The 13,811-nt window shown below is 36.6% G+C and overlaps 1 protein-coding gene across 6 annotated transcripts in view; it reads left to right on the forward strand.

The window, feature by feature from the left end:
* ARHGAP32 (Rho GTPase activating protein 32) overlaps nt 1–13,811 on the forward strand; it is a 194,354-nt gene that overhangs the window by 162,539 nt on the left and 18,004 nt on the right. For all 6 annotated transcript variants that reach the window (XM_088832350.1, XM_055415880.2, XM_088832349.1 and 3 more), the window contains 4 exons: nt 6,010–6,159; nt 11,624–11,726; nt 13,073–13,217; nt 13,679–13,761. In XM_088832350.1, the coding sequence (XP_088688476.1) occupies nt 6,010–6,159; nt 11,624–11,726; nt 13,073–13,217; nt 13,679–13,761 (481 nt within the window). The remainder of the gene's footprint in view (nt 1–6,009; nt 6,160–11,623; nt 11,727–13,072; nt 13,218–13,678; nt 13,762–13,811) is intronic.

Below are 13,811 nucleotides of genomic sequence, written 5' to 3' on the forward strand. Positions count from 1 at the left end.
CAAAAAGAAATAAATGGAAAGGAAGAAAGAAATCTGTGTTACTTACAGATGATTGTCTACAAAGGCAGAAGAATCTCCTGTCGAATGATTAGAAGTAATAACAGAGTTGAGCATGGTTGCTGAATGAAAAATAATACAATGACAACAGCAGCACCTAAATTTATTAAATTTTTTTCTGTTCAGAAAAAAAAAAAAAAAAACAACTTTATGTTTAATTCTCACAACAATCCTGTTAGGTAGTTACTATTTTTAATGTTTTCATAGAAGACGAAAATGAAGGCCTGAGAATTGGGTACCTTGTCCACAGTCATACAGCTGGAAGCTGCAGAGGCATGACTGGGACCCTAGTAATCTGACACACCACGATACATGTGTTTCTGTTTTGTCGTTGTTCAGTCGCTCAGCTGTGTCTGACTCTTTGCGACTCCATGGACTGTGTATGCCAGGCTTCCCCATCCTTCACCGTCTCCCGGAGTGTGCTCAAAGTCATGTCCACTGAGTCGGTGATGCCATCCAACCATCTCGCCCAGTAATCAGTTATTAGATTTTTTTTCTTTTTTGCATTTCCCAGGTGGTGCTAGTGGTAAAGAACCCGCCTACCAATGCAGGAGACTTAAGAAATGCAGGTGTGATCCCCTGGAGAAGGGCATGTCAGAAAGACCCCCTGGAGAAGGGCGTGGCAACCCACTCCGGTATTCTTGCCTGGAGAATCCCATGAACAGGAGTCTGGCAGGCTATAGTCCATGGGGTTGCAAAGAGTTTGACATGACTGAAGCAACTTAGCATCCATGCACACAGACATAATTTACAAGTAGTGCCATTTACAATAACAATGAAAATCATAAAGTTCTGAAGAATGGCTGTAACAAAAATAAGTAAGACCTTTATGGAGAAAGAATAATTTACTGAAGGGCATAAAAAAATCTTAAATGGAGAGATATCCTGAGTTCATGGACAAGAAGACTCAATATTGAAAATAAGTCAGTTTTCCTCAAAAATAATCTGTAATTCAATGCAACTTCAGTAAAATTCCCCAAAGTGTTTTTTTCCACCTATAATTAGAGAAGCAGATCCTACAATTTATATGAAAGAGTAAAGGGCTAAAAATATAAAGCCAATTTTGAAGAATAAGAAAAAGTGGAGGGACTCATTTTTCCATATATCAAGACCTGTAAAATGCTAAAAATCAAGCAAGTGGGGAATTGATGAAATGAGAGACTGACAGAATTGAGAAAACTCAGAACAGACCCCTCATTCTATACACATTTTTCATAGAAGAATTAACCTTACAAAACAGTGGAGAAAGGACTGTCCAATAAAAGTGATGACATGATTGTGTAAAGAAAAAGGTAGTGTACTTATGTATTGTCCTAAACATACAAAAAAGTTTAAAATCAGTTTTAAAACCTTTGAAAAGTAAAAAAGTTTAGGAAATAAAAGGTTTAAAAGAAATAGGACCATATGTTTATGACCTCGGATAAAGAAAGATATCTTAAAACATAGAAACCATACACAAAGACGTGATTAGAAATTTATACAGTACAAGCCAAAGACTGGAAAACATGTTCTTGACAAAAGTAACTGACAGGGGACTCATTTCCAGATTATGTAAAGATGTCTTGCTCATCAGGAAGAAAAAGACAGGCAGATAGTACAATGGGCCGAGAATGTAACAGTTATTTCACTGGGGAGGAAGACTGACCAGTGAGCATGGAACAGTGCCTCGCCTTATTAGTAAGCACAGAAATGCACTTTAAAGTGGAATATAACATGTCATGCTGATGAGATTAACAAAAATGAAAATGTCTGATAGAACTAAATAGAGCAAATAAATGAAGAATGAAAAATGTAAGTATGTCCTATGGGAATATTATGTTGGTAAATTGTTCTAGAGAATATTTTAGCAAAGCTGAAATATGGTTGAAAAGTAACATGCTATACAGTCCAGTCCTCCTCCTCAGCATGAGTGCCAGAGACATTCTCTCAGAATTATGCATCCTACCTTTAACTTTGTCTGCTTGGCCATCTGAACTCATTACAAATCTTAGAACTCGAGGCATATAAGCGAATAAACAGAGCCCCTTATCTGGCACAAATCATCTTCCTTTAATTTCCTGAGAAATTCCTTCAGGCTCAGACTTCTCTCACATTGGTCTAGAAGATTCCTGAGACCCAATTCAGAGAACTCTAATTTAAGTGAAACATTATGAGAAAAGAAGATTTCTTAGGATTTGCTGGAGAAATACTGCACTTGTGTAGTTAGAAACACCTGGTGCCCCCCACCCCGTGTCAAGCTCTCCCGCGCCCCTATGAGCTGATTGTTGATATCATAAAGCTTTACCTTGGAGATACTAAAATAAATACTGCTAAAACTTCTGGAAGGACTGGTTGGGTTGGCTTTGTATCAAGTCTTGAAAGAAGACTGCAAGTGGGAGATCACGCCTAAATGATATGGAAGAAGATACCCTTGTGGCATATGCTGCATTTTAACTCTTGACTAGGGAATGGTGGCTCAGATGGCAAAGAATCTGCCTGCAGTGCAGGAGACCCAGGTTCCATCCCTGGGGAAGGGAACGGCAACCCACTCCAGTGTTCTTGCCTGGAGAATACCGTGGACAGGAGCCTGGTGGGCTACAGTTTGTGGGGGTCACAAAGAGTCAGACATGACTAAGCAACTCACACTGACATTTACAGGGAGTTTGAACAGATGGTGGTGTGATTTGCTTTTGTTGTGTGCTTTATTTTTTATGCATATTTTCTGTGAAAATGTCATTGTTATCATTTTCATTTCTCAAATCCAGCATATTTGGTGGACCTTAACCCTAACAGATTCCCCACTGCATTCCAGGTTCCTCTGCTGAAGTAAGTTTATAAGCACTTACCTGTCTAAAGCCAACCCCGACTGCACCTTCCTCAGAAGTCTCCTGGTTTCTCTGACAGTAGTCCAAACTCTTGTTCCTATAAAGGGAGTTTTACTGACTAGTTAACTAGTCTGTGGGGCTTCGCTGGTGGCTCAGATGGTAAAGAAGCCGCCTGCAATGTGGGAGACCTGGGTTCAATCCCTGGGTCAGGAAGATGCCCTGGAGAAGGGAGCAACTACCCACTCCAGTATTCTTGCCTGGAGAATCCCATGGACAGAGGAGCCTGGTGGGCTACAGTCCATGGGGTTGCAAAAATCAGACACAACTGAGCAACTAACACTTTCACTTACTAGTTTGTTATAAGAAAATGGGTGGGGACAGTGCAGTGTCCAAAAGAAACTTCTTTTAGCCATTTTATTATCTAAGAAATGGGAAGGAAATATAAAGTGAAGAAAAAATTAATGTGAAGAGACATTTATATTTGGAAGTGTTTATTAGATTATGCAGACCTGATTTTTAATCCTGATTCCATGACCTTAGACATGTTACTAAGCACTCTGTGCCTTAGTTTCTTCCTCTGAAAGGGGGTAATAATAGTATTTGCCTTATAGGGTCTTGTGAGAAACGAATGGTTAATAAATATAAATTCTTACGCAGTTGCTGGCATGTAACTAAACATAAAATAAATGCCGGCTATATCTGTATTATTATTTGTTCGGTAAATTAATGATAATATAACCAAATAATAATATCGGTGTTATTATTTATTTGTACTCCTCTCCTCAGTGACCTCCAACAGCAAGGAGCTGGCCTTACCTGTTCCCCGCCGTACTCTCAGGGCTGAGAACAGTTCCTGAGATGTGGTAGGCACTCACGTGCTTGTTGCTAAATGAATACAAGTTAAAATTAAGTTCCCATCCCTTTGAAACATTCCTGGAAATCTGAGACTAAAAGAATTCTTTCTCATATACATCGTATGCAGTTGTCAGAGTCAACAGATATTTTCACCAAATTCACCATCAAAATACAAATGCCTACTTTTTAACATGTATCTTGGATGTTCTGGCCAATTGTTAAAATCGGGAAAAGAAATCAGAAATTATTCCTTTCAGAAACAGAATGGAATTGCTGTATTTGCTCTGACACAATTGCATATCCATGAAATTGGAAAGGATCAACTAAACTCCTTCTTAAATTGTTGAGATTTTAGAAAATGATCAGATTTGAGCCATACATAAAGAAATCATTTTCTAATATACCTACTATTTTAGTAACTACCATAAATGAAGAAAACTGTTATTCTACAGAAGCAGCAAAAAAAGTAAAATAACTGACATATCCCAAACAGAAAGTATGTGGAATGTATCTTTTCATAAAGAGAGTTATAAAACTTTGCTGCAAGATTTAAAACTTTAGAAACATTATGACATGCCCTATTTCCAGATAGAAATACTGAATATAATAGAAATTAAAATTCTTCCAAATATATAATGTTACATTACTGTAATGTAAATTTGCTTGTTTTTATGTGTTAATATTATAAAAATTATTCTAAAATTTGTTACAAAATGTTCAGAAATGGTTTGATGGCCACACTTTAAGAACAAAAATTCATAACAATCTACTAGAAACTGGGGAGAATAAAACTCATACAAGTTCAGTAACTTTTAATATACTAATATGATTTATGTGTGACATCTTCTAAGTTACCCCAGTGTGCTACAAGTGTCTCATTAGCAGATAAGAGAGCATATTATTTAATTTTATAGCAAGAATCTCAGATACAAGTGAGGCTGTAATTTGCCCAGAGTGTCACACAGCATGTTAGTGATGGCATCAAAATTATATTGATGATTCTAGGTAAACTTGAAGTGGTTGGTATAGAAAAAATAAATTTCCTCTTTAATCTATGTACAAGGATTACAACCTTGTCCCAGTTTGCTCAGGACTTTCCTGATTTTAGCACTGAAAATCTCATGCCCCAGGGAACCTGTCAGTTATGGGCAAGCCAGTTAGAGTTGATCACCTTTGTACAGTTCATAGAAAAGATGCATAAGTCTGGAAGTAGTGTTTCCCATAAAATGAAAATGTTTAATCTGGTCCAAGTAACCCATCTAGTGGTCCATTTGGGCCCCAAGTTAATCTCAGTGCACAGAATTCCCACAGGAGGATTCATCAGTTAGTGGGCTTTAGGATTTGGGTTCGCTCAAGAAACTAGAGTGGGGTTCAGTAAGACCTGTAATCATCTCCGGACCGAGCAGGAGGATTGGGGTCATGTGGCTTAGTCTTCTATCCTGCAGCTAATCTCTGAGCTTATGGTAATATGTTGTATGTTGACTTCCAGAGTAATTTCCCCTGCAGGATGCAGTTCTCAGCAAAAATCATTTTTCTAAGGATTTGTTTGCTTTCAGATCTTTCAGTGTTGTCATTCTAACATATATAAGTCAGTGGAAATATCTTACTGTATATAATTTGCTTATCTCTTACTTTGATCTACAAAGGCCTTTAAGGTGATGTATTATGTGATAGATGAATGTTAATAAAGATCTAATGCTTTTTTATGGGTGTGTGTGTTTTGTACTTAGCATAGCCATTAGTTTGATAATTGTGTGCTATTTCATAATGGGATTGTCCTCTTTATAAAATGAGAAAGAGAGAGTTGTTTCTTTTTTAAGTTTTATTTTCCAGATTATAAATGCCATGAAATTTTCTAACACTATATAAAATACTTTAGAAATTAACTAGAAATGCAGTTTCTTAAATTTCTACCATGTTAAGTCTTACTTATTATGAAGATCTCTAAAAGCAATATATTAGAGTAAAACTCAAGTCCGAGTTATAATCCTGTAGCATGCTTAGGTAGCATTGGGAAGTTGGCTGGTGTTTACCATGCTTAACTTAAAAGTCATGAATTATAATACTTTAGTTTGCACACAGTTCCATCAAATAAGACCACAAGCTGGTGAGAAGAACATGCAAAACCATGCTTTTATTTATAAAGCAACTGTTTCTTCAACTTCTGCTGAAAATTTCCTACAGAATATATGGTATACTTATAATAGATTATTTTGTAGTTATTCTGTTGAGATCTGCACTTCATTTCCTCTCGCTACAACTAAGGTATTTTCTCTTTATTTTTGTCTTTTAGTATCTAAAAAGCACGGCAAGCTCATTACTTTTTTACGCACATTCATGAAGTCTCGTCCAACAAAACAGAAATTGAAGCAGCGTGGAATCTTGAAAGAAAGAGTGTTTGGCTGTGACCTGGGGGAGCACCTTCTGAATTCTGGTTTTGAAGGTAAACATGAAATTTATAATCTCATAATTTCAGCTTCTGACCTCTCCCTTTTGATCTCCTATAATCGGTTAGATACGGCAAGCAGCGCCTGTTCCATTTGAGTTCGGCAGCACATACTGAATGTTCTCAGGTACTCGCCTGACTTTGGGGTAACTGAGAATCATGAGGGGTCTAGGAAAGCACTTTGGCATTAGAGATGCTTGCGATCTGTTCAGAAAGATGAAGACATTCTCACCAAGGGTACAGTAGTTCTGCTGGTTTGCATTATTTTCATGTCTCTCCAGATAACTTCCTTCCTTTTCCTTCTCACAGTTTATTCTGAAATGTTAATTTCTCTTTTGGAAAAAAATTGTAGTTTTGAGATCGTGTATTTCTAAGACCAGCCTCCCAATTTTTATAGCTAAAAATTTAAACTCCTTTCTCTATAAATTAAATTCTTATTCAAGAATTCAGTGCTTAGAAGAATGGATGGAGGGGCTGAATGGATAGAAAGAAAGGAAAAACGGAGTTTTTCTTTGATTTTTTAAAAAAATAGCACTTTTCTCTACCATCTCTTTTAGATGCTAGATTATTAAGGAAGTACTTAACTATGATTTTGATAAGTACCAGAAATAGTTGATTTGTGAAATTCTGATTCTTGATGGGAAACACCCTTTATATACTTTTTAAGAAGACAACTAGTGAAAGTTAGTGTAAACATCAATAAATATCAAGTTCAAATTAAGGCCTAAAGAATACCAATATACTTATAATATGGATTTAATACAAACTATACCATGTTTCTTGCGGGAGAAGACACAATATTACTTTGAATAGGTGTTAGTCCCAAACTAATATCAACTTACGGCAGTTACTGAAAATTAAACAGTAAACAGACAAACCAAAACCGTGAGGATTATTTTTGTAACTTGTCAGAATGCACATGGAATAATACGCCAATGAGAAGATCACAGAACATTATGGGGAGGGAAATCAGGGAGAGGAGTCATCTAACTTTACCAGTATTAAAGCAGTATTCAAAACTAGGATGTTACTGGTGTGGAGGATGAGATACAACTGATGAATTAGATAGCCTGGAATGTTCAGGAGTAGTCGTCATTCTAGATGTGAATCCACGCTGATAGAGTGTTTTTAAAAACCAGCTCGTGGGGAGGAGTTCATTATAAATACATACAGAAACATGAAATAGCAATTTTGAAAAACTTAAAACTCTATGACCAACCTAGATAGCATATTAAAAAGCAGAGACATTACTTTGCCAACAAAGGTCCGTCTAGTCTAGGCCATGGTTTTTCCAGTGGTCATGTATGGATGGGAGAGTTGGACTGTGAAGAAGGCTGATTGCCAAAGAATTGATGCTTTTGAACTGTGGTGCTGGAGAAGACTCTTGAGAGTCGCTTGGACTGCAAGGAGATCCAGCCAGTCCATTCTAAAGGAGATGAGTCCTGGGTGTTCATTGGAAGGACTGATGCTAAAGCTGAAACTCCAATACTTTGGCCACCTCATGTGAAGAATTGACTCACTGGAAAAGACTCTGATGCTGGGAAGGATTGGGGTCAGGAGGAGAAGGGGACAATAGAGAATGAGATGGCTGGATGGCATCACCGACTTGATGGACATGAGTTTGAGTGAACTCCTGAAGTTGGTAATGGACAGGGAGGCTTGGCGTGCTGTGATTCATGGGGTCGCAAAGAGTCGGACACGACTGAACAACTGAACTGAACTGAACTGAATTGAATTCTCATTTTATGACCCTAAAAGTTTCAAATGTATGAAAGGGTTAACTATTTTTAACTCATAAAAGTGTTAATACAAAATGATTTTGTTTTGAAGTCAAAGAGGAAAAAAAACATAAATGAAGAGATGATTCCAAACAAGCAGTTTCCATATAGAGTAAGTCCCCTACACATGAAGAGGTTCTATTCTGAGAGCACATTCCTAAGTCAAGTTTGTCTGTTAGCCCAACAAAGTTATGTAGGTATCCAGCTAACACAGTTGGCTATGTACTACTGTACTATAATAGGTTTATAGTACTTTTCATACAAGCAATGCATTTAAAAAAACAAAAAATAAAACATTTTTAATCTTACAGTATAGTACCTTGAACAGTACAATACTGCAGTACAACAGCTGGAGCTTCCTAGTGGTACCAGCTACATCATCACTGCTTTGGCGCTTGCTTCCAGACAGCCTGGGCTTGAAATAAAGATGCTGCTGTACTACTGTTCTGCTGTATGCTATATAGTACTGTACAGTAAAGTACATGAAAGCACAGCCACTTGCAGAGGATGCAGGCACCTGACAATATGCCAGACACATGAACTGATGTGTGTTTGGACATGTGAATGCATGTTCACATCTTTGAAAGTTCACAGCTTGAAGGTTCAAATGTAGGGAACTTACTACAAATGTAAAGGAAATGTGCCACAGACTGGGAAAGTCCTCTTTACTTGGGTATGATGAAATGCTCCTAATATAGTAAATGAAAATGTCATTCAGGTTTGTGAGAAAATTAAGCCCCTGGGTAGAATAGAAAAAAGATATAAACATATAATTTTGACAAGGAACTAAACAAAAAATGCAAAAAAAAAGTGTCTATGCTTATTTGCAATCATGGAAATGTATCTAAGCAATTTTGAGACACCATTTTATATAAGTAAACACTACTGATATAACAAAGCTGTTTTTCTAAATTATGATATCCAGTGCCATTAAAAACAGAGATTTTTACCAGCAGGTGAAAAATGTTGGTTTCAGGTAGCTCTCGGAATTACTGCCTTTTTGAAAAACGTTTTGGCACTCTGGAGCAAGAGACCTTACAGTATTCCTTTCTTGTAGCAATTCTCCCTCAGGGTTATCCTAAGGCTATATAGTCCAACAAAAACAAAAATATTCATTATAGTATTATGTATGAAAGCCAAAAAATGGAATAGTCAACTTTTAGGGAAATTGCTGTATAAATTAAGAAGCTATTCAAACTGTAAATTTGAATACAGTATAGAAATTTCAGAGGTGCTATATTTTTCTTGCTTTATTGCTCTTTGCAGATACTGTGCTTTTGTAATGAACTGAAGGTATGTGGCTGCCCTGTATTGAGCAAATCTATTGGTACCATTTTTCCAAATGTTTGCTCACTTCATGTCTCTGTGACACAGGGTAGTTCACACAGTATTTCAAACCCTCCACCAGCAAAAAGATTACAACTCACTGCAGGCTCAGATCATAGTTAGCATTTTTTTAGCAATAAAGTATTTTTCTAATTAAATGTATGTACATTGTTTTTCAAACATGATGCTATGGCACACTTAATAGACTGTAGTATAGTATGAACATAATTTATATGCATTGGGAAACCGAAAATTTGTGTGACTTCCTTTATTGTGATGTTTGCTTTATTCTTGTGGTCTGAAACTGAAACTGTAATATTTCTGAGGTCTGCCTATATAGAGAGAGTAGGTATGCTTTCTTGTGGGTTGCTGTTGCTATTTAGTCACTAAGTCATGGCTGACACTTGGCGACCCCTTGGACTGTAGCCTGCCAGGCTCCTCTGTCCATGGGATTTCCCAGGCATTGAACCCATGTCTCCTTGGGTCATGAACATCCCCTGGAGAGGGAAAGGGCAGCCCACTCCAGTATACTTGCCTGGGAAATCCTATGGAAGAGGAGCCTGGTGGGCTACAGTCCATGGGGTCACAAAGAGTCAGAGGTGACCAAGCAGGCATGCACTCAAGAAGGAGTAATCATGGTATAAACAAATAAATATTAATTCAAAATGACATAGTTCTGTTGGCATCTGGAACCTAGTATAGCTGCCTCTGCTTAGGGGTATATTCAAAGAAAGCTTGCCTAGGAGTAAGAGTTCAGTTGGGTTTTGAACAGCAACCAAGAGTTTTCTATAAGAAGATGGTAGCAGAAGGAGAATCCAGGCAGAGGAAACTAGCTTCCTTTACCTGGAAGTTGATGGACTTAGAGCATGGCTGGGTTGTTTGGTAAAAGATGAGACTTGGCCTAGAGTTGTGAAATACAGAAATATGGTAATACTAAAATAAGTGCAAGTGATGAAGGACCTTAAAATCCAGGCAGTGTATTACCATAGTTAAAGTGTGACTCTGTGCTTGGACAGCTTGAGTTTGATCCTTGCTTGTGCCATTTGTTTACTGCTTGTCCTTAGGTGTAAAATTTCATCACTCTTAAGATTCGGTTTCCTCTCTGAAAAGGGAGATAATGATAGAATTTCTCTGAAAAGTAGAGTATCCACTGTAAAGCACTTAGTCTGGCACCTTTTGCTTGCTCAGTAATATACCTGCTTTCTAATAAAATTATTCAAAGCTAAAGGAGTTTATGTTTTAAATATAAGTTACAGGATCTGACAGAATTTAAAAGACCGGATGCAGGAAGTACAACATAAGGCAGGAAAACCAAGGAAAAACCTTTTGTAATAATACAGGAATGATATATACATTTAAGGGAAATGCAGTAGATAAAATTATCTTATTAAAGTATCTTAGTTGTTTCATTCACCACTTTTTCATCTCTAATAGAGTAGTTTTTTGCAGACCAAATAATGTTCTTTCAAGCTATTCTTTTCATGGACGGTAACTGAAAATGATGAAGTGAACGTAGTTACTGAAGCCTGTGGATTCATCAGTCTGCGATGCAATATAAATGAAGTTCAGATTTCAGTTACTGTAGATTTTTGGTTAGAAAAACGTTTTCTCGTAAACTTCGAATGTTCTGTTCTAGACTGTAGGCCCAGAGTAGCTGGTTGTTTGTGTCAGTTGTTCAGAGAGGTAACCAGAGAGCCTTTCTTTCCTTCCTGTTTTTTGTTGAAGTGCGTTTCATGACCAGCTGATAATATCGAGTCAAAAGTCAGTAATTTTAATATAAAGATAGGCAGGAAATTAAAAGATTCCATTTATTTGAAATTACTTTGACCTTTGCATTATGTTGATGTTTATTGAATATAATTAGAATTAGAATTAACTATGAAAGATAAACTTTTAAAGGTGAAAAATTGAAGCACTTAGAGTAGGTAATTATCATGTTGGAATAACCATTTAAGTTTGCATATCCATTTGCTGAGTATGAAATTCAGGTGAGTAACTGTGTTTGTTTTTTTTAAATCTAGAATGATGTTAGAACTAAGCAGTTCACCTTGCTGTTGTAACAATCTAAATAAGTCTGTTGCAGAAGATCTTAGGGAAAGTATCCCAATAATTAAAGAACTTTTCCACTTACCTCAGTGGAACAATATAGAGCCAGTCTTGATTATTCAGGAACCAGTTATCTAGTTTAGATGTGAAATTAGGTAAATATGCCGTTATCATTTTTTGTGGTAGATTAATCTCCACCCCTTACAGCTTTAATTTGCAACTTTCATTTTGCTAAAACATTCTTATTTTTTGTGACTTTGTTTCCATTGAATACTCTCAATTTAATCCATGTCTTCAAAAATTCTCTCTAGTGCCCCAGGTTCTTCAAAGCTGCACAGCCTTCATCGAGAGATATGGCATCGTGGATGGAATATATCGTCTCTCTGGCGTTGCCTCCAATATCCAGAGACTACGGTAAAACCCAACATGGCTTTTTCTTTTTTGTTCCTACTGTAATTCATTAAAATGAGACTGTTTCAGAATTAAGTCTTTTATATTGATAATCATTATTTTCTGTAAGATGGTTTAGATAAAGTAGAAAGCGGTAGCTATATTGTTCTCTGTATGTTTTCGACATTTCTTCATTTGTAGTGTCAGAAAACCTTGGCCTCTAATCTCAATACTTTTATTTTCTCTGCAATATTTGAAGATTTTTAAAAATTGAATTTGAACCTATGACAGCTATGATAGATGAAAATTTACGTTATAATAGAACTGTTCAATTGAAATTGACAAGAGTGAACCTGTTTATTTTAATCTTATTTTTAAGAAGAGCGAAGCTTTTTCTAGTCTTCTTTCACCCAAGTTCTGTAGCATGTGCTCAAGCGTGTGTGTGTGTGACATATTCCACATCCTTTCCTATTAGACCCTCAGAGGCAAAAATAGTGCTATCCTTTATACCACCAATAGAAAGTTTAGCTTTTTCTTAAGCTCTTAGATTTCTGTCTCTTCCTAGCATGTTATTATCTTTTATTTTTCACTGTGGTACATGGTAATTGCCATTATTCTATAAGGATTTTAGTATTCTAAATTGACCACAGAGTTGATTTCTATTTGCAGAATACATGTTTGGAAAATACTTAAATTGATTCTGGTACTGAAGACAGTACAGTCTTTGACTTCAGATGCAGCAGATCTCATATTCAGATTAATCCTCTAGGTTGACTAGTGGCCTCCTGTCTGTAGATTAATATTAGTCAGCCTCCTGGAGAATAAGCTTAATCTGCCTTTGTGTTCTGAGCACATTTTTATTTCACTCACTAAATGCTGCAGATTTTACTTTCTCTGTTGGTGGAGAATTGTTTTATAATTGTTTCTGGCTTCCTTATCCCTCTATCATAACATGTTCCTGAATTGTACTTCTTGCATTTGAGGAATTTCTGCGCGTAGTTTTTCATGGACCAGCTGCCATTCAACTCTAGTTTTCAGAATTGCCAAAAAATTGGGCATTTAAACAGTTAGGAAGTAGAAGTCCTATGTTTTGATCTGTGTTGTAAGAGCTGCTCTTTCACACAGGTTTCAGAGATTTCTGTCCATTTTAATATTAAACCTATGCCCTGAATTTCTATTTAGAAAAACACTTGTCTCATAGTTAGACATTCAATTACTGTTGAATAATTTCTGTGAAATATAGTCATTGAAGTAAATATTTGCTCACTGAGCTGGAGGTTAATACTTTGGACCTTTTCTTTCTGTTTTAAAGTCATATTTGCTTTTCTTTGAAAAAAATTAGTTTTTTTGTCTCTGTTCTATCTTTTTAGCCATGAATTTGACTCTGAACATGTTCCCGACCTAACAAAAGAACCCTACGTCCAAGACATCCATTCCGTGGGCTCCCTGTGTAAGCTGTACTTCCGAGAGCTCCCAAACCCTCTGCTCACCTACCAGCTGTATGAGAAATTTTCTGTGAGTACCAGTCACATTTAAATCAAGTTCTGTTTGCAGGTTTGCTGTGGTTTTGTTCAAAACCTGAAAAAGTTGATTTCCCCGTGAAAGAAATAGTTATATGAGTAAAAGAGCTCCTTCAAAGAGAAAATATTGATAAAGAACACTTACTGCTAGTTGGTCCACAGTCTTCACTGTCTGCACCTTTTCATGGTCTCTGACTTTGAGCCTCTAATCTTGTGATAACCCTTGGTTCTTTGTTGGTTATCATAAAGTTTTAAAAGTATTATCTTGCATTAGATTTCAGCATCCACACAGTGTGTGAACAAAGTTTGCTTCCTTGGTACTACATTGTTTTTGCTCATTGTTCAGCACCAAAGAGTAAGGTCAATGAATCTCAAAGTGAAACTGAATTGTAAGTGAAGAACTTTCATTTTTACCAACAAAGCCTACTAGTTTATTTTGCATTATGGTTGTTCTAGGATGCTGTTTCAGCAGCAACAGATGAAGAAAGGCTGATAAAAATTCATGATGTCATCCAGCAACTCCCTCCTCCACACTACAGGTAAACCACACACTGTAAAATGCCTGCCAAAAGTAGAAGTCAGTTGTGTG

Source organism: Moschus berezovskii, chromosome 25, assembly GCF_049115385.1.
Source record: "Moschus berezovskii isolate FMDL1 chromosome 25, NW_MosBer_1.0, whole genome shotgun sequence".
NCBI classification, from domain to species: domain Eukaryota; kingdom Metazoa; phylum Chordata; class Mammalia; order Artiodactyla; family Moschidae; genus Moschus; species Moschus berezovskii.